Source organism: Chelmon rostratus, chromosome 14 (assembly GCF_017976325.1).
Source record: "Chelmon rostratus isolate fCheRos1 chromosome 14, fCheRos1.pri, whole genome shotgun sequence".
Taxonomy (NCBI): Eukaryota; Metazoa; Chordata; class Actinopteri; order Chaetodontiformes; family Chaetodontidae; genus Chelmon; species Chelmon rostratus.
The window spans coordinates 17,998,737-18,026,649 of record NC_055671.1 but is presented as its reverse complement, the minus strand read 5'-3'; the positions used below and the strand labels follow the sequence as shown (position 1 = coordinate 18,026,649).

Here is a 27,913-nt window from a genome sequence, read left to right as displayed (position 1 = left end):
AGATAGCTCTGTCGTTTTTTGTGTGCACGTTAATTCTAATGTAAAGCTCGGAAGTCGGAGTTTACGAGGCGCACTTGAGAGCAGCAGAAGAAAACGCGCCTGTGCGTCTACTCAGAGTATTAAGGTCAGCCCTCCTGGAGGCTCTGTACGTGGCAACGACGAAAACCCCTCTGTCCTGCTCATAACCCCGGGGTGCCGAGAGAAACTGCGTCCACATACCGAAGTGTGACGGCACTGTTTAAATCTCACGAGAAGAAAGGTAAGATAACCCTAAATATTGAGTCTAATTACCCACAAAGCTCTTGTTTTCATCCCTGGAAGCGGGAATCGATGAGCTCGCGTGCCTGCAGAACATGCTGGGATGGTTGTTAAGAACTGGGGTCAACAGGTTTTTTGGGGGGTTTTATTTGTGTGTGTGTGTGTGTAACGTGTGTCCTGACAGTCAAAACCTTGTGGTACCAAGACGGTAAAGTAACAGCGGCTCGTTATTTCGTGCGGTGTGTGTTTATTTCCGACATGTTGGTGACATTGTAATGTAAGACTCGGGTTAAGTCACCATGTTTCACAGCGAAAAGCGCACGAACTTTTAAAACTTTGCGTCAGAGCATCTCGGGCGGTGTAATTCACCTGTTTTTGTTCGTCACAAACACGGTTTTAAGGCGGATGTTGACCCGGGGTTTTAAATTTTGGCGCAGCAAAAAAAAGCCCACAGCCCAGACTCCAGAAGGTTCGCGAGACCCTCTGAGCTGAAGTTTTGGGAATGTCTAGAAACAACCGAGCTGACGTCACCGGGACAACCACGATCCAGCTGCAGATGATGAGCAGACCCGGGATCAGCCAGTCCTCCTCGGCGGCTTAACTGCTGCTCTTGCCCAGTTTGAGTTTACAGAAGGTCAGGCGCAGTCTGTCGTTGTTCTCAGAGTCGTGTCGCATGTCACACCAAAAGAGAAAGTCCGGTTTTCTATCAAGGAAGGAGTCCCAGTTGAAAGTGTGTCAGTCGTGAGGTGAGTTGATCATACTGAGTGATAGAGACGCTGTTTCTGGAAAGAAATGTTCCTGATGGTTTTGTATAACAATCACTGCTGCGAGCTGCACAAACAAAGTGTGAAAATCTCAGAAATCTCAAAACCCGTGCAAAATATGAATACCTATGTGCATGGCTATAAACAACAAGAGGTGAATGAGAAGGAACAGTTATTTCCATTATTGATTAATCTGCTGATGCAGTGAGAGCTGAAAAATATCTGCAGCCTTGTTGCAACTAAAAATAGGCTAGGTCTGTTTTACTTTGAGAGGCAACCCTTTCTAAATGTTCTTCCCAGCCCCTGAACGAGGTTAACGTGGCAGCCAGGCTGTGGTCGTGGTGGGAAGCTGTCACCAGATTGCTGCGTTGCAAACAGGTTCATCTCTGCCTGGTAGAAGAGCTCATTCATACCACAGCTTCACTGTGACTTCACAGAGTGACTCATTTTAAACCATGCATTGAAAAAAAACACAATTACAGTTTCCTAAAACCCAGCTCAGTGTCTTCAGACTAGAACCAGCCCGATCAATCAGCCAAGCTGATATCACCTGGTATTAGCTTATTACAGATGTATCATATCGATCTGTAAAGTAGCTGATAAGTAACAAGGAATGGCTGTGAGGAAACGTCAAAGCAGGGTTGAGGTTAAGAAAGGCATATGTCCCATATGTGCTGATGTGAAAACGTTTTATAATTATAATGCAGAAAAAGATACTCAGGGTAATTTATGATTATGAAATCCCCAGTGAATTTTGGATTTATTTGGATATCTCGACTGATATATCAATATCGGAATATTTTACTCCCTAACATTGGCTTTGGCCCCAAAAATCGGTCAAGCTCTCCTGTCGTCCACCAGAGAGCACTGACTGGTTGATTTTCTTACAATAAAAAAATAAATAAGTAAAAGGGATCTGTACCAATGTTGTTTGTTGGCCAATATATCGTTATCAGACTTTTTAAAAAGGCCAAGTATCAATATTGGTCTCTGCCTCATAAATCCAATGTCAGACAGGCTTTACTTCAAATTTCTTATTTGTGTGACAAGTTGTCTAAAACCCAAAGATATTTAGTTTACTTTCTCATTAGACAAAGAAAAGCAGGAAATCCTCCCACTGGAGAAGCTGGAGCCAGAGAAAATTTGGCATTTTTGCTTCAAAAGTGACTAATCAATTATTGAAGTAGTTAAAGATTCATTTCCTGTTCATCAGCTAATAGAATAATTGATGAATTACTTCCCATCTAGAACCGACGCTTTAATATGATTGAATTCAAAGTAGCTCAACAACCAGCAGCTCATTGGGTTCAAAAGGTTAGTACATAGATAAAAAGCTCCAAAAGAAAAGACATTAGCCTTGTCCACCCCTTGGCAAATGGCACAAAATGTCACCATAAAGACAATCCCAGTATAAAAGCTTATATACATGCCAGGTGAGTGATGCACTGAGTCATTTATAACGGCAGTAATTGGATGTGGCGGCCATTGGAAACAAATGGAGGCATTCCACAGATCTGTCAGCAGTAATTGTGCTGTGAGGCAGGTGACATGCCCGCTCAAGAGGATGATGTCTCACTAGATACAGCTGAAACGTAGAGCTGCTTTATTAAGTTACGTGAGCCAGTGTCCAAGTGTGGGTGTGTCTCTTTATCAAAGATCGAAAATCCCTGGGTCGTTTATATTTATTAAAACATTGTTCATATGAGCTTTCAGTGTTTACATACCAGAAAAGGCTTTTGGAAGTGGATGGTACAAAAAAAAAAAAAAAAACGTGTGTGTGCTCGCTTGTGTAAACTAATGCATGCAGCTTTGAGCCTGGCTGTCTCCATATGTTAATGCATGGTTTAGAAATGAGCCACGCTCTGTAAACGGTGAAGCTGTGGTATGAATGAGCTCTTCTATCAGGCGGAGATGAACCTGTTTGCCACAGAGCAATCTAGTGACAGTTTACCGCCGCTAGAACAGCCTGGCTGCCACGCTACGATGTTTGGCCGTGATCAGAGGCTGGGGAGAACATTTAGAAATGGGTGTCCCTCAAGGTGGAATAAACCTAGGCTATTTTTAGTTTCAGTATGGCTGCAGATGTTCTTTTCAGCTCTGAACTTCCCTTAATATCAAACACAGATGGTCAGCAAAAATCTTGGACAAGGTCTTTTAACCCTTTGCCCTGGTCCTCCCTGATATTGCTTACATTGCATGAAATTAGATGCATTTGGGTTTTTTTTCCAAAAGCAAATCACAATAAGTGTGTTGAAACTCAAAAGGAACAAGAGCTAGAGGTTGTGTAGTGTACAGGGTCTGCTAAACTATGTCGGAAATGCTCACTTCCTTTGTCTCAGGGCAGGGAGTAAAATGCCAATGTAAGTAGTATTTGTGTTAGCAGGCTGACTGTATGAAGTTGTGAAATTTCCTCAAAACTGGAAACCACCTTGACCGCTCAAGTGTAATTCAGTGGAAGTGAAAGCCAAAGCACAATTTTATGCACTTAGTTTGATTCGACTGTGTTTAGATTGAATCTTGTGGTCACTACTAATGCTAAGCCAAGCCAATACTAAGCCAAATGTCCTGCACATCACATTATCCTTAACAGATTCATGTCAATATGAGTATGGTCTGATCGAGGAGGAGCCTGTGCAGCAGCTATGACAGGTTTCAAGTTTGAATCTGAAATTGTTTTCTTTGCTAGTGGAGAGTTAAATCTCCCTGAGTCTGACAGGCAGCGTCTGCCTGAGCATGTTCACAGCCTGTGGACGCTGTGCTGCGTGTGGTGTATTATGGAGCATGCATGTATCATTTTGCACACGTGTGTTAGCATGATCTTGTGCGTGAATGTTGCCTCTGCCTGTGTATGGGAGGTGTGAGCCAGTCCTGATCACTGATTAACATCAATGAGAAAAATACCTGTTTAGTATCAACCATGTGTTGTTTATGTCAGAGCGCCTCTTACAGGCTTCACAGTGTGGAAAAAGTTGGCAAGCATCTTGTCTATCTTATGAGGAATTCAGTTTTCGTTGGCCTGCAACTCCTGCTCTTTTTTAACATAAATAGCTGCTTTCTTACTCTGGATTAGTTTCATCAAAATACTGGAATTTGGTCTTCATTGCCAAAGTGTAATGTAGAAAATGTGAACTGCCCTGATACCTTGCAAGTCAGGCTCTTTGAGTTAAATAGTTCCTTATTTTTGTCAACTTGTTAGCGGTTTGAGTTAATCTTCATTTAACTATCCTACTTCCCTCATATTAAATGTGTTCTGTGGATATGATCCTGAAAGGCTAGTTTAGTTTGTACAGCCCATTTCCTACAATTATTGAAGGCTTTAAAACCGTTGGGAATAGGTCTTTTGCAACAGTATTGAACTGCTGCTCCAGTTGTCTTGACAACGCTCTCCTGCTCACATCAGCTCCAGTACTTTGCTCGTTTGGATTTCCTGGGAAATTCTTTTTATTTTTTTTTTAAACTTACTGGGAAACAAAGGATGAGAAAGATCAGTATTATCATTAATTAGTCTTTAAAAATAAACAGTATCCTTTTATCTTGATATATGTTTTATTCTGCTTTCCCTCAAAACTGGGAAAGAGATCTATTTTATTAACTTCCCCGATTGGCAATTGTGTGACCAAAGACAGCTGTTGCTCAGGCCGGCCAGGTTTTTCTCTGTCAGTTTGTTGTTAAGTGAGGTCCAGCAGAAAAGAACAAGACAGATGTTGAAAATGTTCCTGTCTGAGTAAACGTTTGCTCCGTAGAAACCCCTGCCCCACTGCAGACCTTGGATCCTGACTGCTTTTCCAGAGAGCGTGATACTTTGGTTTCTTATCTCTCAAAGAGCCACGCCTCCATGTAAAACAGCAAAAGTCTGGAAGCACTTAAAGCCGATCGCTGGCTTCAGAAGAGTTCCTGAGCTTTGCTGTCATCGTTGACAAATTTTGAGCACAACTCTAGTAGGAAGGAGGAATTGTCACTTAAAAATGTCTGTCAAGGTGCAAACAAGAAACCTTGCAAACCTCTCCAGAATTATTGCATCTAATGACTAGTTTCAATCAACTGAATCATTGTTTAGTCTATAAAATGTCCAAAAATTGTTAAATGTCCCTCACAATTTCCTTCTTTTGCAAGCATGCGAGCTGATCATGCTTTAAAAGCCTCATCAACTCCAGCAGGTGCAGTGACTATATCTGCGAGTACAGAATTAAATCTTGATCCAGATTCACGCACCAAGATTGGTGTATGGAGAGAGCAGAGATACAGTCCCTCAAGTGAGAGCAAGAATACTGTTTTTATCCAGCAAGGTCACGTTATTTAAAATTCTGCTGACCTCTGTCTTCTCTTTTTGCTGACCTCTGTTGTATTTTGAAGAAAGGGAAGACAGATTCTTGTTTATTTAATACACAAAGCGCAGGTCTGCAGCACACGTTGCCCTGTATGTTTAAAAATACAGCTGTCTGGTTCTGTCCTCTCATGACCTTCTCATATCATATCCTGTCCCGTCCTCAGTCCTGCTCCCCTACATTGGCCAGAACTGCCAGGCGAGAGTCAGGACTCTCAGGAACGTGGGGTAGTAATTGTAGCAGGCCTCTTTCCAGGAATGTGATATGGGTGTTACAACCTGCAACAACGGGCAGGACTGTGTTTGTGCTGCGTAATAACACAGCCTCTAAATTACAAAGAGAAAGATTTAATCCTTTCATTCATAATTTAGGGCTCTGATTATAGTCATCTGGGCTAGCACTCATTAAGTAAACCACCAGATATAACATTAAAAGCTAAATACTATTAAGGATACATTTTCCTTGAGACTTGAGTTCTTTATGGAGCTTTAAAGCTTCAAGAGGTGGAAGTTCTCCTTTAGGAGTGATTGATTTCACTCTTTTTCAGCACTCAATGCACTAAAATGAAATCTGTGGTGTGAATGTTTTTTCGACACAGATAATTCGAGCAATGCTCTGGCACTGACGTTGGTCTGCTTTCATGGTCCGGGACCGTCCATGTGCACCCAAGCCAACTGACCACAATTATCATGCATGCATAACCAATATGTCTTTAGTCCTTTGCAATAATCATGTTGGGTGGCTGGAAATTATTCAGCGCGCATGGCATAGGAGCTGGTTGCATTTTGTAGCTGTGTTTTCTTAAATTCAGTGTAATTTGTAAGGGTTTTGACTGGCATAGTTTTGTGTATGACAGGAGTTTCCCTGGCACATTAGGAGCTTAAATCCATTCAGTATGTCAGGGGAGGCTTGATTTTATTCCAAATGTAGCGTTCCGTATTTCCACATCTGTGGAGTATGTAGGCATGTTTGGAGGCAAGTTAGAACAGCTCTGCTGCTCTCCTAGGTCGTGGAAGAGACAGAATGACTATTCTGTGCTGAGAAAATGGATCACATGCTTTTACTCCCAGGCTAAAAGGTAACACCAAATATGTGTTGCCCTGTGGATTTCGGTGTTGTTCTTTTCTGACACGTTTTAAATACAGCCACTGACCTATATACCGACATTCCAGGCAATGCTTTGGTACATTCCAGCAAAATAACTGTAATTGTAAGTGCTAAAACTTGGTTGAAAAAAGCTGTAAACTCCAAGTCTTTTCTTTTCACCAGCATATTCTGCAACAGCAAGTTTGTTGATCAAAGCTCTTGTGACGCTTTCTTTCTTTTCCTGTCAAGATTTATCTGGAAGTTATTAAAAAACACGATTCTACTCTCCTATCAGAGTTTGCCTCGGTCTTACATGCAGGGCTGAAACATCTTGGAAAGCAAAATTAGAGTTCACCCTGACGTGCTAAAGCATTTCACAGCCCCTCACCAATAACAGCTACTGTTTAGTTAGTACCATATGGCGTGGTTGTCTTGATGTTTGCCTCATTAAAAGGACCCATTTGTCACAAATAAGCCAAATTATACCTTCCATCACCTTGTTTGTTTTACGAAGGACTTCACAAAAGATCCACTCAACACTTTTTTCCCCTGTAGATATGTCATAGGTGTTAATGGCTTACTTCCTCTCAGAGATGATGCAGGTGTCTTAGTGTCTCTTTCTGTTTCTGCGTAATGCATTGACTGTGTCGTGACTTATTTTGGCAACAGCACAAAGTCAACTTGTGTTCTGTCAGCAGGTGTCATATAAGTGAAATGATTTCTTTTCCACCTGCAGCAGATTCCTCACGAAGTTATTACTACACTAACGATTTAGGTGCCCCTGTTATGCCTCAGATGGTCTGTCTCTTAAAGCCTTTGATTAGATGGTGGTGCAGACAGAAGTATGTGCGTGGGTGCATGTGCATGCTTTGCACAGGCATCGGTAAACAGTCGTCATTGAGAAGTGATGCATTGGGGCGGTGTTGGATGAAATCCAAGAGGAGAAAGTAGAGCGGTGTCGCTTTTCACCTCACCAAACCTAACAAAGCTGCTCTCAGTGGACTGGGAACAGAGAGTCTCCACCATGCCATGTGCCATTGTTTAGTCCTGCTTTTTCAACTTCAGCTCTGTTGTTGGCTCTGTAATAGCCGAAAGTCCACACAGCTCATGTTGCTTTGCCCTAGTTCACACTACAGTTTATTTGATAGGACAAATATTAGTGAAGGAAATGTGGCAACTTCTGACAAGAAATCATAACAAACCTAGAAACAATAGGCTTTGTAAAGCTGTTTGAACTAAAACTGTCAGCTTTACAACAACAACCAAAAAAATCAGTTATTGCAGGCTTAAAAAGTCAATTGATAATCAAACTAATCGGTAATTAATTTAATAAGCATCTCTAGCTGAATGGATCTTTAAATTTCCTCTCAGCATGTGAAGGATATATCCTGTTGTACTTGATTTGAGGTTCAGTTTTGAAAGGGAGTTACTTGTGCTTTTTGCAGTGCAAGCTCTGATTTTTGGCTCTGTTGCAAAGTAATATTTTGCATATACAGAATGTTTTATAAAAAAAAACAAAAGGCTATTATGTTTCCACATTGTCCTTCCTTATTCTTTATTCTCTGGGCAAAGAGGCTATTATGACAGCATGCCTTCCAGCAGGGATTAGTGACTCATTTATAGGAAACACACTGGAAACTTTGAATATTGTTGGACCATCATGAAATTCAGCGCGGAAACACAGCATCATGACAAAATCTGTTGAGTCAGGGTAATGCAAACTGCAAGTTTGTGATTTAAAAATAAGAAGGACAATTTGTGTTCACAGTACTTTTTGTCAGGTTTTAGCAGCCTCGACTATTGGTGCTAGAGAAGAATAAGACCATATGCAAAACATTATCCGGACTGTTTTGCAAACAAAGGAGTATTTTGCTAGATGAAAATTAGCTTAGACTGTGTAAATCTGTTGTGACATGATGTGATTATGTTTGTCCTTGCAGGTCATTGAAAGAGACAGAATGAGGAAGTTCCCGTCTTACATCCTCTGGGCTCTTCTGTGGTGCTGCTGCTGTCAGACAACACAGGCAGAAATCTTCACTTCCATCAGTAAGTTTAAAGAGCTCTGTCAACGTTTTTCGCCTCTTGGTATTTTTGTTAGATTAAAATTTACAATGAGTTTGCTTCCAGCTTTCATTTGATCCATTGTGAGAGGTTCCGGACTCAGTTTGGCACCAACGTTCTTTCTGTACACATCAGAAGTGACATTGAAGCCAATACTTTGCTGTTATTATGTATATTAAACGCTGAATGCTGTTGCCTTGAAAGCTACAATAAACTCGTGCAGTACGTCTTATTGTCTCAATGAATATGCAAGCAGATTCTCCTGTATAGTAGACATGGATACATATTGTCATATTTTCAAGCCTATGAGAGTTGTCTTGTTAACTAATGTAGACTGACACTGTTTACCTGTATGTGGACATTTTTGTATGCTACTCTTAAAATGTTTATGCATTATTTTCCTAACTTACTGTCGTAATTGCAGGTAATGAACACCTACCAACTAATTGTGCAGCTGTTTTTGCTTCATATTCAGTCTGAATTCACCTCAGGCTGTAGATCTTTTTTGGAAAAGAACATAATGATTTTTGTTCCTGATGTTTCCTTGTATTTCACTCACAATCCGAACTGTCCCAAGTAACACAAAAGAGTATCAGCGTGGCTATGACTTTTAAAAAAATTAGAGGTCAAAAACTCCACCGGGTCCCTTTAAATAGGCTATTTTATATTGGATAATTAGGCAACTCAAGCTTGTCACACTCTGTGAATAGGAGCATCAGCAGAGTGCCTCTTGTTGAAGAGAAGAGAGTTTGGATTTTAGGAATGCAAGTCTTTCCTCTTTTAGATGGAGGAAGTGGCGAGGAGGCCAGAAAGTATTGAGGTTATTTTGAGTCTTCCTGAATAGCTTAAGAGAAATAATTGTGCTCCATTAATTCCTTAAATCTGTTGAAACAAAAGCTGCATTTGATATACACTATGCATCACAACACTCAGAAGTCTGCATCTCCTGAGATAAACAGTCACTTAAATCATGTTGATTTACTGCGTTTGGCGATGCCGGTTACACACAAAAACAATGAAAGTGCTTCATTATTCGTCTTCCCTGGCAACCCCTGAATTAATCATGGCCGACCGTTTCCATGGAATTGTTTACGATGCGTGCTCAGCCCCTCATGGATGAACAGCCCACTGTAGTTAGTAATTCTATGCAATCAAAGCCCCACAGTTTGTGGCTGAGTCTGCGGCCAACAGTGTTACCAGAAATACATTTTATAGGCCTTTAAAGCAAAGAGCAGCAGAGGTTAAACATGTAAAAGTTGTTATTGCTCACATCTCTTTTAGTTTTCAACTAGAAATGGGATTTGTTTGGGAAATGCACATAACCTGATTTTGTAAGCAGTAACAGGAATTCTGTAGCATTTTGGCAGTTAAAAGGAAAGTAAAAAGCGACGCATCTTTTTAGCGAGGAAGCTGATGCTGATGTTGTCTTCAGTGACACCTCATTTACAGTATCTGTTTCTCTGCAGGCCAAATGACAGACCTGATCTACACAGAAAAAGAGTTGGTCCAGTCTCTGAGGGAGTACATAAAAGCAGAGGAGTCTAAGCTTGCTGCTGTCAAAAGGTACATTTACACACCGTTCATTTCCATTTTATGTACTTTATACCACAACATTTCAGAGGGAAATATACTTGACTACAGTTCTCTGACCACAATACATTGTTCACAACTTTACAGGTAGTTTTCCTGTGGCCCACGTTAAAGATGTCTGAGTTGTCAGCAGTTCAACCAAAGAGACATTTTCCCTCTAAACTTCTCAAATGGTTTCAGTTAAATGCATAGTATGTAATTTCTGCCATTAGGGCCCTCTCAATCCAAACAATGACAACAAAAGACGTAGTTTGATGATGTCGTGATGTAGCGTGGGATCATGGCAGTTGTTGCCTTTAAACAACCACCTTTGCTAATAAAAATCCACCTGACAGGCAGAAATTGTAAGGATGAGGTAATGTCCTTAAGCTTTGTTGACCTTGCGTTCAGTCATGTTCGTCAACTTCCGTCCTCATTCTCTCATCTGGTGTTTCCTGTGTGACCAAATGAATAACACTGAATAAAATTACGAATTTTGAACATTCTTGGAAAACATTTGGGATAATGTAAGTACACACAACAAAATTTATAACATAGAGAATATTCATTATATTTTAATGAGAAAATGTTGCATATTATGTGATTAAATAAATGTTTGAGGCCCAAAGAAGTAAAATTAGAGAAAAGTCAGAAGAATTAACTTCAAGTTAAGTTGCAGAATTTAGTTTTTCTGTACGAAAATAAACGAGTCACTTTAAATCTTAACTTTTGATACTTAAGTAAAGTTCTGATACAATGTATGTACTTTTACTTTAGTAGGATTCAGAATGCAGGACTTTTTCTTCTAATTCAGTATTTTTTTGATGTTGTATTAGTAATTTTATTTTAGTACAGGAACTGAGCTACTTCCATCCTTGACCACGATGATGACTCATGAGTGTCTCTATGGCGTTGATGGATTTGGGAGCTTGTAATGTGAAATCCCTTTTTATGGATAAGAGCATCAAAATCAATCTCAGTAGCACAGAAACTTATTATGTTATAAATATTAATAATATCTGTTTCGTCAACAGTCCACAGCACTAACAAATGAAAGAAAACATTTACATCTGTTGGATCAACCATCAACAAAGAGATTTGTTAGTATTAACAAATCATGCAATGGGAGCTTTTACAGTTGTAACAACACTTGGTCTGTCTGTCTCTTAGCTGGGCCAATAAACTTGATGCTCTGACAAGAGTGTCGACCTCTGACCCAGAGAACTACCTGGGCCACCCAGTGAACGCCTACAAACTGATGAAGAGACTCAACACAGAGTGGTCTGAACTGGAGACCCTGGTGCTTCAGAACCCCTCTGATGGTAAGATTTGTTATAATATGTATGCTTTATTTGCCTAAAAATGACTCCTGGAGAATCTGTGAGTCTGTTTTTTTTGGCCACATGCAGCTATGTGGCTGTTGCCTGACAGAGTATACAGACGTTTGCTGTGACAACAAGCACAGACTGTCTGTGTGAATTGTGCCTGCCTGTGTGCAACAGCTCAGATCAAAATATACCAAGAAACTTCCATCCACACCAGTTTGGTTTTGCATCTTTGCCTTTGCCAAATCTGCATCTGCATCCCAAGTTACTGCATGCTCATGATCTGACAAGCGACGTAGCATTTAATGAGCTGTTTTTTTAAAGTCTGGTGCACTGCTCATTCCACATACAATGCACCGGGGCAACATTACATCACATCCAGCAAACTTCACGGAGAACAGTAATGGCAAATCAGCATCACCACAACACACAAAAATACTGAATCCATCAGCACGTTAGAGTGTCTTTCACTACCGAGCCTGTTTGTAATCTGTACCAACAACGTTATGGTCACTTCAGCTGTCTCTCCACTGCTCTGCTGTCCGTGTGTGTGTGGCGGGGCTAATAATCCTGCCCTTGTTGAAACGCTAGAGCAGAAGATATTAATGATCATGCGTGGCTGATGCCTCTGTAGAATGAATATAAGGGAAATACTGGAAGTGGCACTCTCATCAGGTAACTTTCCTTTGTAACGACAGAGGTTGGCTCATATTTTGGACAGAGGCCGGCATGCAAATCATTGGTTTCCCAGGGAATGGATAATTGCTGTTAATTTTACCATTAAAAAAAGATTTATTTATTTATTTATTTATTTTTTTGCCAAGGCGGGGGTCTTTTTTTGGCCTGGTCTGTACAATTATAGAGGAGACACTTGAACAAGTGGCAAGCGGGAAATATAAAATCCATAACGGATGTGAGCAGTGATTGTAGCCTCAACTACGGAGTGGAAATCTCTGCTCAAATACCCCAACCCTAATCCCAAATAAACAGAGAGAACAGAAGCTGTCATGTTTCAGCTACAGCTGTTCCTCATCTCTGCATGTTTTGGCAATGTTCTCCCTTTGTGCGTGTGTGTGTTTGGGCCTGGCTGTAGGCAGATAAAATGACCATCAATCATGTGTCATACGAGTGAATCTGTATACGTGGCCATGATTCAGATTTGCCCTCGGGATTTACTTTACTGAGCAGTAGATGGTGATACCTGATATGTAATGATGAAGTAAGGGGAATATGAACAGAAGCTGTTACTGTAAATTGTTTTAGTTTTATGTTGCATAGTTGAACATCTTTTTCATTCTCAAAATCACGCTGACATTCCTGACGCTGTTTACTTGCTTCCTCTCCAGGGTTCATTTCCAACATGTCCGCGCACAGACAGTACTTTCCAGATGAGGAGGATGAAACGGGTGCAGCCAAAGCGTTGATGCGTCTTCAGGACACGTACCAGCTGGATTCTGAGGCGTTCTCCAGAGGAAAGCTGCCAGGTAACCGAGGAGAGTGCAGTGATCATTTACGATAACGTGAATGTGTTAAGAGGGGTAGACTAGTGTGTGCAGAAAAAGAGGGAAGACTGAACTCAACCATAAAGATATTTAAATGGTGTGATAGTGTGTGTTTATACTAATTTCCTCCTGATTGGCTATTTGAGTTTTGGATCCCCTGATAGACAACTATTTTGTGAAATTAGGTCATGTTGACCTTCTTCAAGTGGTTTGAGTTTAAAGTCAAAATTGCAGTTAGTTTCATGTGAGGTTGGAATTAAGTGTACAGTTATTTTAAGGTTTATCACTTTGGTTCTGGGTTATGATTAGATTTGGGATAAATGTGCATGTGGTTAGGACACTAACGACTCAATTATAGTTGCATCATTTCAACACGTTGAATTCATCAGCCTTAAGTTAAACTTTATTAATCACATTATATTGTAAGTTGATCAAACGTCTGTGTTCTCATGCAGGGAATTTGTCAGAGCAGCAAGAGAAAGTAAAAAAACATATACTTAGGTTGTTAAGGTTACTTATATCTACTTACATACTGAATATATTATGAACATCCAAATTATATCCAAGATGGAGCTTATTAAGGAAAGAGTAACTACAAAGTGGAATGAGACATATATATATATATATATATATATATATATATATATATATATATATATATATATATATATATATATATATATATATATATATATATATATATATATATATATATATATATATATATAGGCTGATATTATCTTACCACAGATATATTGACTTTCAGTGTGGTATGATGAACTGCTTGAAAATATATCACATTTAAATATTTTTCGGGGGTTTTAAGGGACAAACCCAGGTAGATTATCCATCAACGATGAGGAAAATGTGATAACTTTCACAAGAAGTAAAATCACAGTGCGAAGTGGTCAGTGTTTAAATTCAGTGAATCCTGTTCCCAGGTATGCACTCCAGTGCCCTGCTGACGGTGGATGACTGCTTCGACATGGGAAAGACGGCTTACAATGATGCAGACTATTACCACGCTGTGCTGTGGATGCAGCAGTCCTTGAAACAGCTGGATGCCGGGGACGAGGCTGTGGTTTCAAAGGTGGACATTCTGGACTACCTGAGCTACTCTGTGTACCAAATGGGAGACCTACCTCGAGCCATTGAGCTGACACGCCGACTAGTGGCTATTGGTAAGGTGCAACATATCTCAGCCTGAGTCAACCTCAACATTTGTGTTTCTTGCAGCTATAAATGATGGGTGAATGGGTTCATGGTCTCATTTTTTGGAAACTTGAAATAATACAGACATTTATTTCAGGAGCACTTTTTTCAGTTGCCTCCCATAACACATACAGAGACCAGTTAGCTGACCGGTACAGCCATGCTCTACAGTGGGGTAATTGATGGGTTGTCTTCTTGCTGTTGCACTAATCACTACAGTACGCCCTCCTCTCTAAAGGCAGTGGCCTTGCCAGAGCAGCAGGGTGTAGTCCATCCAAAGTAAGGGCCCGTGGTTTGTAAGTGTTATTTTAGTCTCTGCATCAAGGACTGTGCAGACAGCTGCAGGCCATCATTTTAGAGCTGTGGTATGCTTTGTTTACACGTCAACTAAAACGAATTGAGTTAGAGCAGATGTAGCAAAGATAGTGAAAATTCACTTATTATGGCTCATACACACATAAGAAAGAAGCTGGACAAGTAAAGGATATAGTAAAGCAAGAAGCAAGGTATGGTCCAGATTAAGCAAAAATAATGTAACTGGGAATCCAGAAAAAGGAAGAGCAGAGGGCAAAGAAAGCAGTCTCATTTATTTTGTTTTCATGTGTAAATGTTAAAAGTCACAGACAAATACAGCAAATTCCATTTGTTTAAAAGTGCAACAAAAGTCAACAGTCAAGGTAAACAAAAATTCACATGTATGCATTCAAAAAATGCTTCTGTACAAACACATTAATGTGCAGTAAGCGTGCTAGAGCTAGACAATACGATGAAGACCACAAATGGAATGGAAGAAAAAGGAATAAAAGTGCTACTTAAATCGAACTTCTTGATGGTTTTCTTTGACAGATGTCATCATGTTGGTCACCTGCCAGCACTGAATTTTAAACTAAATCAGTGGACGCAGCACTGTGGGTGTGTGTGCACACATACTTTTTGTAGAGTTTAAATTACCTCCAGCAAACTAGATGTTTACTTCCTGCGAGAAAAGTCTTATGTAAGTTAATGCTTAGGGCACAGTTTGTTTACTGTTCATGTTCCTGTAATTTTGGAACACAAAACGGCTTTGCTCCTGCATAAAAATGACCAGGAGGCACAGAATGTATTTTTCCCCAACTCCACAAGGGGGTGTGCTCTCCCTACTATCCACCATGTTACTGCTTCAGTACATCAAACATGAGGACATGAGGGAGACATGAAGGTTTAACTGTGCTGTAAGAAGTATTCAGATCATTTAATGACCTAAACATTGCAATACCACACCATAAAATACTCCAGGACAAGCCAAAGTCCTTCATTAAAACTGTATCTGAAATAAAAGTGTTTAAGTAGCACCAACAAAATATACTTAAAGTATCAACAGTAAAAGTACTCATTGTGCAGAATGGCCCCTGTCAGCGTGGTGTTATTTACTGTTGGATCATTATTATTGATGCTTTTAACATAAAGGCAGTATTTCAATGTTGTAGTTGGCCAACGTGGTGATAATTTAACAGCTTCATATGACCCTGTTGGTTTTAATATATATATTAATATATTTATATTTTTAAACTGATTATGGATTCATCTACAAAGTAACTAACTAACTATAGCTGTTGTTTTAGGGCAGTGGAGTAAAAAGTATAGTATTTCCCTCTAAATTGTAGTGGAGTAGAAAAGTACCTTAAAGTTAAACACTCAAGTACAAGTACCTCAAATTTGTACCTTAAAGTACTTGAGTAACTGTACTTAGTTACTCTCCATGACTGAGGATTGAGTTTATTGAAGCTGAAAGGTGATGTCCACAGTTAATTCAAGCATTAAATCACACAGTACTTGGTTAAAGTAAATAAATCATTAAAGCTTAAAGAAGCAGAAGCAGAAGAAAATTCACAGTGCAGGTTATTATACTTGTCAGGTGAGTTTTGAACCACTAACAGCTAAACATTTCTTGTACTGACAGACTCCAGCCACCAGAGGGCAGGAGGAAACCTCCGTTATTTTGAGCGTCTACTGTTCAAGCAGCTCAATGAGATGAACCAGGCCTACGAGCCCGTTTCGGAGGAGCCCATCCAGCTGGGAACCTACAGCAGACCTAAAGACCATCTCCCAGAGAGGGAGGCCTATGAGGCCCTCTGCAGAGGAGAGGGGCTCAAAATGGTGAGACATGAAGAGAATTATGTTGGATGTAATATGAAGACCTGTAGCAGAGAAGATAGAGAAGTGCTAACTAAATCGTCCTGATATTCTGCTGTACGTGAAGTTTTTTTTTTTATAGCAGATCGTCGTTGATTTAAATAAATTTTAATTGGGCACGTAGATCTTGCAACAGCTGCAGACACAAAACATGCCTTCGCCACGTAGGAAATGTTTGACTTAAGTCAAACAATCTTGGAAAAAAATGGCTCTAAAAGGCATATTTAGCCATTTTGTATGTGTCTTGTTTATTAACATTCTGCAGATGCACAGAGGTGATTTCAGTTAACCTAGCTAGTTCAATTGGGAGGAGTTATTCTGGGATCAGGTGAGGTTGCCCAAAGGTACAAATAAATACTATTGGTGTAAATTATCCAGTCTTATCAGCTGTCACTGTCTGTGCATGTCAAATTATGTAAAAGCTGATGTGAGCCAAGGTAAGGCATGAGTTTGCAGGTGTTCTTGTCGTCAAATTACTGGCAATCCATCAACTTATGAAATCAGATTCAAGCAGCACAGCTCAGTGAAAAAACATCCTCTACCTCAGACTTGTCTTAATACGATGGAGACGAGTACATTTTTCATTCTGCTCTCCCTGCTGGTCAGATAAAAAGGAATAATTATACATTAATGAGACAAAAGGTTAAATATCTTCTGTTTATCCTGAATATTTTGTCAGAACGAAGCAAGGCGCAGCCGTTTGTTTTGTCGCTACCAGGATGGGAAGATGAACCCACGTCTCCTGCTGAAGCCCATGAAAGAAGAGGATGAGTGGGATAGCCCCCACATTGTGCGCTACCTGGACGTCCTGTCAGACGATGAGATCCAGAAGATAAAGTCGCTGGCTAAACCCAGGGTTAGATAAGAAGCAATAGATAAATGAGAAATATGAACAAATTCTGCACTTAACACAAGACATAAAAACAAAATTAGAGGGATTGTAATGAGAAAGTTTAGGAAAGTCTCTGAATCTGCAAATAGAGTAAGAAATTTGTTCAGTATATAATATATATTCAGTGTAATATTTGGTATATAACACATATTGATGTATTTGTAGTATGTGATAGATCAGTGAGAGTAAATGAAAATATATATAGTACAAGATATCCCTACGTGTTAAAAAACTGAGTGGATAAACTATGTTTTGTAACATCTATGATGACAAGCGCTTATTTTGTTTATATCTGTGCTGTTTTTGTGTTTTAAGCTTGCCAGAGCGACTGTCCGTGACCCCAAAACAGGCGTCCTGACCACAGCCAACTACAGAGTGTCAAAAAGGTAACTCATTCAGGAGAAAGCCTCCTTAGTTATTCCTATGATTTCAATCATGCTTAGAGCTCGTTATTATCAGTTTTTTATTCTTTATTCTTAATGTAATTTGCAGTGTACTACAACCAACATACTCCAGTGTTTTACAGTATTTCTTTTTTGTAATGTACTGTGAGAGATTTTGGAGCTCTGCCTTTTTATCCGGTTACCAGAAACATTTACTGAGCTGCCCTCGCTACAAGGTCTCCCTGTTCACTGTAAAGTGCGGCGAAATTTATGTTCTTTGTGCAGCAATGTAAATGGGTTTCCAACCACCTGCTTTTAAGCGCATTCACATGTGCATGAAACCTGAATGGAAATGCCAGGGAGGTGAAAAATTTGGAGTATGAGTAAATGAAAATGTGGCAGTGCAATGGAAACAGATTCAGGGAATAAATCACATGAAGCATGCAACTTACACGCTCTGCTGAATGGCTTTTCTAGTCTGAGGATCACTCAAAGTGCTTTAACAACACAAGTCTGCATTCACACATTCACACGCACATTCATTCGATGATGGCTAGGCCACCTGCTCATTATAAGCTGTTATAATGACACATCGTTGGCACATCAGGGGCAATTTGGGGTTCAGTATTTTTGCCCGAGAATACTTCAACATGTAGACTGCTGAAGCCAGGGGTCGACCACTCTACAAAGACATGAAAGTGGATGAAAACATGCGCGCAATTTGGCTTGTGACCATTTTCAGAAAAGTCAAAACAAAAAATGTAGAAGTTCAAGATTCAAGATTGCCTTTATTGTCATTGAGCATGGACATGTCAACGAAATTTGCATTGCAACCCCCGTGTTAGAAACAAGGTAATAAGAAAGATATGAAAGATAATCAAATAAAATAAACCAACATGCAGTAAAAATATGTGTAAATGCAATAAAAATATACCAGAAATAAAAATATACCAGAAATAAAAATATACTAAAACAATAAAATATACAAAAAAACAGCTGAGAATATATATTAAAATTTATATACTGAATGCAGCTGACAATTTAGGTAAGCGTGTGTGTACTTAAATGTTAAGTACCCATAAGGTGCAGGTGAAGGTGGACAAAGTACAGTGTGCAGTGGCTCATAGTCCTCACAGTGTCTCACTCCAGTGAGGGGCTGCTGGGGGTAATAGCTCTGACAGCTCTGGGGAAAGAAGCTGTCCCTCAGTGTGTTGGTGGTTGCATACCCCTCCAGTGTCATACATATGCATTTTTTTGTTTTTTCAGTGCATGGTTGGAAGGAGAGGATGATCCCGTTATTGATAGAGTCAATCAGAGAATAGAAGACATCACAGGCCTTGCAGTAGACACTGCAGAGTTACTACAGGTAATGTAATACTGCAGAATTACGCTACTGTATTAATACATCATGTCACATATTACACTTGCTATTCATTCTTCTGTTTTTATTAAAAATTATAACATTCACACTCAAAATGAACGTGAAGAAAAGGGACAATAGGACACGTAAATAAGTGAATAAACATCACAAATATCACATAATAAGACAAAGGAGCACATAATATCCTGTCTACAGAAGTCCACACATTATGTACATGCATTGTAGTTTTTAACATATATATTACCTTTGTCAATGGCTGACCAGGTTGCTAACTATGGAGTTGGGGGACAGTACGAGCCACATTATGACTTCTCAAGGGTGAGTTTACTTTGTGGGTGAAAAGAGTGGATGTGTGCGAGTGTGAAAGTGAAGTGACGTGACTTGACATGCTTCATGCCAGCCTGGAATGAGGACAGACTGCACAAACACACCCAATAGTTTTTACTATGTTGCTTTCAGATAAGTAAGACTTGAACCATGCAAGAGCCAGGCCAGAGATGAGAATTTGTTTTTCCAGTTGGTCTAAGAGGATCAATGGTGATCGATGGTGTCAAAAGCCAGACTGAGACTGTTTCATTTCAAGGTGTGGTTTCTTCAGAGGTTTAACCACAACAGTGAATGAATTAACAATATTCAGCCCTGTAGAACAGCTCAGACAATGTTTCGAGAGAGCGAGGTTAGAAATTTGTTTCACATAAACCAGTCATATCCAGACTACACAGTAGAATCAAATCATACTTACTACATAGTGAGTTTTTAGTGAGGGAGCACAATTCTAGTTACCTTGGAGATTTTGTTTTGTAAGACTTAATGTGGTGCTTGCTGGGCCACTTCACCAGTTATCAACAACACCAAATCCCTGCTCACAATAATTTCCAAGTGGTTAAGTAAAGTGAGCCAACTCATCATCTCATTATTATCCCTCAATGTTAATGGCCACAGACAGTTAACATATAGCTAAAGCTCGTGGTAGTGTGTGCCTGGCACAATCAGGTTAGTTTCTATGTTGGGAGCGCTGGCCCCGGGTAAACGGTAAACCATGGCTGGTGATGCTGATTTAATGATGCTGGAGATGGAGTTCGTTATTACTAGCATTTTTTGTTTAACCCTCAGCCACAGAACCGGTTGCTTGCACTTCTTGAACAGGGACAAACTCTGCATTACCTGCCAATGAGGCTGTGCTGGCTATCACTAACAGCCCTGCTATCAAGTCTTTGGCTGAAGCTACCTGGAGTGCCTGTGGCACTGGAGCTCATGTTAGCAGGGATGAACTCTTCTGACAGATACACATTGGAACCTCAGTGAGCAGGCTCGGTGAGGCTTGGAGCTAAACTAACAGGGCAGCAACATAGGTTAGAACTTAATGCTGAGATTGTTCAGAGAGTATCAGAGTAGGTAGCAGGAGAGTGAAGATGCTAAAATGGAAATCGGAGCTATGGTTGTAAACCAGTATGCAAAAGATGGCAAAGTGATCGATTGTATACACAGTAGTTTCCTCTAGCAATTTTAGGATATTTAAGGATGCTGGACAAGAGAAAGAAATCATGGTTTGCGTTGAAACAACTTGCTTTCACATGGGAAATGAACCCCATTCTCCTGTGGGAAAGTCCTGCGTTGACTCGTCCATTCATCCCGACCTCCTCCATACGCGCACTTTGTGGCTCTTGTTTTTCTCTCTTTATAGGTACTTACGTATGTATATTGCGTAATCATGTAATTAACAAACTTATTTTAACCCAGACCATGATCTTGTCCTCAGCATAATCAGTTGGTATTGCTGCCTAACTTAACAGCAGCTATTTCACAATGTCAACTATGTAATATAATTAACTACCGAGCTGCCACATTTTATCACGTATGTAAGCTCAAACATATCAATACGGAGGCGCAAACGGCACACCATTGAACAAGCTCCATTCTAAACATGTTCTCAGGTAGCGTCTATAGTTTTCTCCAACCCAGTGTAGATTAAACCACGACCACATCTGTATGACCACATATGATGGCTGCGTTCTGATGCACACTTCACTCACGCGGGTCACTGCTCCTCCAGACCTATGGTGGTCCTCCTGGTGCGCTGCATTTTAAGACATTAACGTTACTGCTCAGGAGAGTGTTGAGTTAATTCTGAAGCACTTTAAGTAAACAGTTTTAGAGTCAGGCACAGAGGCTGTATTCTCCAGTTGTGTCTGTGTTTTTCTTGCGGTTGGTTTGCAAAAAACAAACAGCCAGTGCTGATTCAGCAGATTGTGAGCGGTGGTTTCCCCAGTAAACACACCGACCTGGAAAGCTTTATTTCTCTATTAACAAACAAACTGCAAAACTCAAAGCCCTTTGGAGATTACCAAAACTTCTTCTTCAGCTTTCTAGTCAATGCTACCAGACTCATACTCACACGCTCATCTTCTTTTCTTTAATCATTATCCTAAAAACCTCCCTGAAAGCCTTTACATTCACTTCTGAAACTCCCCCTGGAGCATCATAAACCTCCCTGACTTTTATAGCTTCGAACTATGTTCCCTCTGTGTGTTATGTATAGTAGCCTCCCATGAATTTATTATCTACTGCTGTATGCGCTGTTCACTGCAAGTTTTCCCGTAGAGTGATTTCTCACACATATATAATACAAATGGTCATGCAAGAAGATTAATGGTCATGTTTTTTTCTGTGGAAACCCCTTAAAGGAATAAGGGACTTAATGATTGATGCATCCTCTGTAGTACAAATGAATACGTCATGTTTTATCCGTACATTTTGTGCTTTTGAGCACAGTTTTCTGGCAGATAATAGGGTAGATTTCATTTGATGAGAGTGTAGTTATTGCCCTCCGTGGCCGGCTCCAGGTGTGGGAGTGTTTTTGGTGATGGGTTAAACGTGTCAAACATCTGTTGCAGCGCCCTTTTGACAGCAACCTCAAGGTCGATGGAAATAGACTTGCTACGTTCCTAAACTACGTAAGTACACGTGTGTGCGAGTGAGCAGTGTTTTCATCTTGTATTTTCACTCTTGAATTTTATCTTTATAGAAAGATGAGCCTGATGCTTTCAAAAGATTAGGCACTGGAAATCGTGTGGCAACTTTTTTGAACTACGTAAGTACGTGTGTCCAGTCCAGTCTTATAGCTCAAAACCTAGAATTAGAGGTAATACCCTGACACTGGTGCTGGAAAAATATACCGTTAACTGGTTGACAGAGAAACTGTATCGACAATAAAGGTTTTTCTGTCAGTCAGTTCCCATGTTTTGGAGTTGTGTTGACTATGCCCCATTAACACATTGATGTAGAAGCCATCCTTTATTTTATTCTTGCTAACACTGGTTTGCATAAAATAAAACAAAAATGAGGTATGTATTTGGTATGTTTTGGGGTTTTTTTTTTCATATAACCAGCAATTAATTGAGGATAGTTGTTCACTTTGATACGTGATGTTGATGTGCCACATACTTTATTGATCTTAACCATAAATGTGAAAAAAAAGTGTATCATGCAGATGATGAGACAATATAACAGGACTCCTGCAGGGAGATTATGGCCAGGCAGTGGCTACAACGCTACAGAAATAAAATAAAGCAGTTAAATGCATCAAATCATTGCATAAAAGGATAAGAAACAAGTTTACTTGTAATAACTGTTTAAGAAAAGTCAAAATAATTTGTATGACAGTTAAACAAATGGTACAAGGAAATATCTCTCAAAGTGACAGTACAGTACTAATTTCACATTAGACACCATCACTTCAGAGCAATTAACTAACATATGCATAACATTTACAGGACCTAGTTTTTATCATATATCGCTCATCAAGCAATAATTAGTATATTGTTTTGTAATGTAATGACATGAACACTTTTAACATTGAAGTTGTCAGTTAATTAGCATCCACTGATACTGGATGTGTTTACATATTCTCAAAAAGGACGTTATTATCATTTGTGTCACTTTAAATCGAAGTAGATGTCAGTAGCAGTATGTGCTTCGAATGTTGCCCTTTAATATATTGCTTTGAATTGTAAAACAGATGCTTGTCAAGCCAAAAATACAAATGTGTGTTTAAAAAATGTACCCTTTGAGCATTATCGAATACCTGAGTGTATTCCTTCTGGAAAACATGAGGAATTGTACAACCACACTGTTGTCTTTTCTCATATGAGTGATGTCGAGGCAGGAGGTGCCAAGGTCTTCCCAGATACAGATGCGTGTTCAAAAAAAATGTACCTATTGAGAGTTGTTGAATACCTGAGTGTATTTTCCAGGAAAATAAGAGGAACCCTCCAACCAGTTTGTTGTCTTTTCTCAGATGAGTGATGTCGAGGCAGGAGGTGCCACGGTCTTCCCTGACTTCGGAGCAGCAATCTGGCCTCGAAAGGTGAAAGGAGCATGTGTTTCTGTGTGCACTTTGTGTTGAGTGTGTTTATTGCATCCTCAGTGGAAAACAGCTCTAATCTGAACAGCACTGCTGTCAGTGTAATGGTTAAATGTGCTGAGACTCTCTAAGTAACAAGTCCTGGCAGAATGACTGTGTGGTTCGCTGTTACATCACATTTTCAATGACGTTATCATTCGTTTCAGTTGTTGTTCCAGATACGCCACACCTTCTCCCTTTGTTTGTTAGTTCTGTTCATGTAATAGTTTGCAGCCCTCTATCTCTTGATCTAACCACGTTTCAGATAAGGCTATTAAGGTGAACTTATTTATTTAATTGAATAAGTCATTTTGCGGCTTTATATAGGTACACACTAAAGTGGCCATAATAATTACATCTATCATTGATACTGTTATACATATATATACATATATATACCGTTCAGGATTGATATCACATTCAAAGTGATACATGCTATGCTCTGTAGCACTTTACAGGCACGCTGTAGATCCTCAGATACCTCCTGCTGGCTCAACTTTCAAAATCTTCACAATTCAGTTGACTCATTGCTGCAAAAGAATCTTCTCACGCTTTCTTTGCCAGTGTGCTTGGCAATAACATGTTGCAACAATAAGCTATTCTCAGCTTGAAGCTGTTTCTTTGTCAGCTCTCCTTGTTCGAGCACACTACCTTTGGTGTTCCCTCTGTCTTCTGCACTTTGGATGTTACCTCAAATTTTACGTAATTTCTCCACAGGGTACGGCAGTGTTCTGGTACAATCTGTTCAAGAGCGGGGAGGGCGACTATCGGACCAGGCACGCAGCCTGTCCTGTCTTAGTAGGAAGTAAATGGGGTGAGTCAAAATTCAGACTTATGACATGATAGAGATGTCTTATTTGCACATTCTCTTCAGTGGTGTCTGTTCACACATACATTCTCTTCATGCACCCAAGTACACGATGCTACCCCAGGCACATGAGGCACCCAAGGACATGAAAATACGTCTCATTTCACTGGTGGCTGATAACACCCAACTTTATCTCTCTTTAAAAGCTAAAGAGCTGAAATACACTGCTCAAAAAAAAATAAAGGGAACACTAAAATAACACATCCTAGATCACATAATTACATAATTGAATGTGCTGATAACAAAATCACACAAAAATTATCAATGAAAATCAAATTTATTAATCCATAGAGGTCTGGATTTGGAGTCATACTCAAAATTAAAGTGGAAAAACACACTACAGGCTGATCCAACTTTGATGTAATGTCCATCAAACAAGTCAAAATGAGGCTCAGTAGTGTGTGTGGCCTCCACGTGTCTGTATGACCTCCCTACAATGCCTGGGCATGCTCCTGATGAGGTGGCGGATGGTCTCCTGAGGGCTCTCCTCCCAGACCTGGACTAAAGTATCCGCCAACTCCTGGATAGTCTGTGGTGCAACGTGGCGTTGGTGGATGGAGCGAGACATGATGTCCCAGATGTGCTCAATTGGATTCAAGTCTGGGGAAAGGGGGGGGCAGTCCATGGCATCAGTGCCTTGGTCTTGCAGGAACTGCTGACACACTCCAGCCACATGAGGTCTAGCATTGTCTTGCATTAGGAGGAACCCAGGGCCAACCGCACCAGCATATGGTCTCACAGGGGGTCTAAGGATCTCATCTCGGTACCTAATGGCAGTCAGGCTACCTCTGGCGAGCACATGGAGGGCTGTGTGGCCCCCCCAAAGAAATGCCACCCCACACCACTACTGACCCACTGCCAAACCGGTCATGCTGGAGGATGTCGGAGTCTCCAGACTCTGTCACGTCTGTCACGTGTGCTCAGTGTGAACCTGCTTTCATCTGTGAAGAGCAAAGGGTGCCAGTGGCGAGTTTGCCAATCTTGGTGTTCTCTGGCAAATGCCAAACGTCCTGCACGGTGTTGTAAGCACAACCCCCACCTGTGGACGTCGGGCCCTCATACCACTCTCATGGAGTCTGTTTCTGACCGTTTGAGCAGACACATGCAGATTTGTGGCCTGCTGGAGGTCATTTTGCAGGGCTCCGGCAGTGCTGCTCCTGTTCCTCCTTGTACAAAGGCGGAGGTAGCGGTCCAGCTGCTGGGTTGTTGCCCTCCTACGGCCTATGCGCTGGACACTACACCGACAGACACAGCAAACCTTCTTGCTACAGCTCGCATTGATGTGCCATCCTGGATGAGCTGCACTACCTGAGCCACTTGTGTGGCTTGTAGACTCCATCTCATGCTACCACTAGAGTGAAAGCACCGCCAGCATTCAAAAGTGACCAAAACATCAGCCAGAAAGCATAGGAACTGAGAAGTGGTCTGTGGTCACCACCTGCAGAACCACTCCTTTATTGGGGGTGTCTTGCTAATTGCCTATAATTTCTACCTGTTGTTTATTCCATTTTCACAACAGCATGTGAAATTGATTGTCGATCAGTGTTGCTTCCTAAGTGGACAGTTTGATTTCACAGAAGTCTGATTGACCTGGAGTTACATTATGTTGTTTAAGTGTCCCCTTTATTTTTTTTGAGCAGTGTTGTTGTATTCAGTTCTCCAGAAGAACACTGTGGTAGCATGGTATCTTATTTTAAGACGTCACCTATCAGGTATCTATGGTGTTGTTGTTGGTCTCCATATCTTTGATACAGAGAGGATATTTGACAAAAACATCTTCTTTGACTCTTCAGCTCAAACAAAGCTGTGGTTTTAGCACCTTTGGAATGACTCCAGAGATCATTAGAACTATAAAGTCGCTTTTGCAAATATATGGGAATTTATACAGTGGGATTACAAGGAAACACGTTCTCAAATTACATGCATTTGTATGTTGACTCGCACAAGCACAAAACAGTCCTGTGGCTTCAAGTGACGTAACCTGCAGCAGCTGTCGGAAAAATACAAATTTCACAATGTGATGTGAAGAATAGGAAAAAAAAAACACTCTACAACAGCCAAGATGCTGTGCCGCAGCTGCATGGTTTTTATTAGCATATCACAAAAGCTTTAGCACTCAAACCATTCTCATTTGGTCTTTTACAGAAACAGTAAAAGTTTTTTTTTTCTAGATCTCAACTAAAGAGACACTAAACGGTCACTTCAGCCAATTCACAAAATACAGTTAGTGTACTCCTAAAGGTATTTAGCTGGTTAGGCATGTAGTTTTGGTTTTATGTATTGAGGTTTTGGGATATCAGCCCCTGAGATTCCAAACCTACCTCTGTAATCAATGTGAATGAATGTTACTTATGTAAGACTTACTCATTTTTATGGTATTACACAGATGTTACTTAACCCAGCAATTTCTGTCTTACTCATGTGTTGTTGTTTTGTTTTTTCAGTGTCAAACAAGTGGATTCATGAGCGAGGTCAAGAGTTCAGGAGGCCCTGCGGCCTGACAGAAGTGGACTGAAGTTTGACTTACGCCGAAGGAACATGCGAAAACACTCACTCACATGCACACACACACACACACACTCACCCTCAGCAGTGCCTTAACTCTGGCAATGATGCAACTCACACACACACTCTACAACACTTACAGTACAGAACTCAGTTTTCCATCATGCATCCCTTTACCACCCCTGCTTTATTCAATAAGTGAGTCAAGCCACAGATTTAATAAAAACGTACAGTGAATGGAACCAAGCTGTTCAAGTACAGTCTTGGTTTTGAAATTCAGTTAGTGGTAAAAACTGCCAAATCTTGCTTCCAGAGGTGCCAAAATACTATCAGGAGAACAGTTTGTCCCCCACGCTGCTCCAGGAGGCTTTGTCTTTACACATTCAGAAGAAACTATTAACTTTTCAAAGTAAAAGCATTAGCATAAGCGGCGATACAGAGAAGCTCATAGCTAATATCTGGCATTAAAAACACCAAAACATACAGGAGGCACGATGGAAAGGTCGGTGTGATTTATCAATTTAATATGCACATTTCTGAAAGATTAAAAGTTTAGTTTCCATTTAACATATTTCTAAATAAGAAGTGAAGAAAATTCTGGTAGCTTTTAATAAAGAAAAATGATTAATGCTTTTGGTGGACTCAGACTTGTGGACCCAACTGTAGACTTTGCACCACAATCAGATATAACACCAGAGTTGACTATTACTTCCGCTTCATGAAGCCACAACCAACATTTTCAAGTTGTTAAGCAAGTTTTTGGAAGAGACTGAAAACATAAATAGAAATATTTTGCTGCCAGCTGTCACATATGTCATTTTACATAAATACCTTGGTTGCATAGTAAAGTTATGAGCTGGTGTTGGCTCTTTTTAGAGGTTAACATGGGAACCACACTAAGTAAAACAACAATTAAAACAGAAGATTTTTAGTTACAAGTCTTTTAGACACAAATTGGCCTAAATGTACCTTCATTGCTAACAGTTTTGTTTTGTGATTTTAATGTCTCTACACATTGTGTCACTCCATTCTTAATCATTTGCACCCAAACTGTTTTATTCTCATTCAAGCCTGACAGAGACGTACATTTCCTCCAAAACATGTCCACAATGTCTTTATTTATAGTGTTTAAATTATTACACTGTTGTTATATTGTGTGCTCTTTCTACAAGATGGCAAACAAGCAAGTCAATAAACAGTGTCTTTTA

General features: G+C 40.2%; 1 protein-coding gene across 4 annotated transcripts; it reads left to right on the top strand.

The window, feature by feature from the left end:
* Window positions 1-129: 129 nt before the first annotated feature.
* p4ha2 (procollagen-proline, 2-oxoglutarate 4-dioxygenase (proline 4-hydroxylase), alpha polypeptide 2) lies at window positions 130-27,913 on the top strand. 4 transcript variants are annotated; one of them, XM_041952158.1, is made up of 16 exons: window positions 130-259; window positions 8,374-8,479; window positions 9,961-10,057; window positions 11,234-11,385; window positions 12,735-12,872; window positions 13,832-14,071; window positions 16,042-16,238; window positions 16,954-17,130; window positions 17,482-17,552; window positions 18,816-18,915; window positions 19,195-19,248; window positions 21,825-21,884; window positions 21,956-22,021; window positions 23,228-23,296; window positions 24,050-24,146; window positions 26,645-27,913. In XM_041952158.1, exons 2-16 carry the CDS (start codon window positions 8,392-8,394, stop codon window positions 26,713-26,715), a joined length of 1,677 nt encoding a protein of 558 aa, XP_041808092.1. In that variant the 5' UTR covers window positions 130-259; window positions 8,374-8,391; the 3' UTR covers window positions 26,716-27,913. The 4 variants fall into 4 exon arrangements, 3 of the variants coding, with proteins under 3 accessions (XP_041808092.1, XP_041808093.1, XP_041808094.1); XM_041952159.1 differs by lacking the exon at window positions 21,825-21,884; XM_041952160.1 differs by lacking the exon at window positions 21,956-22,021.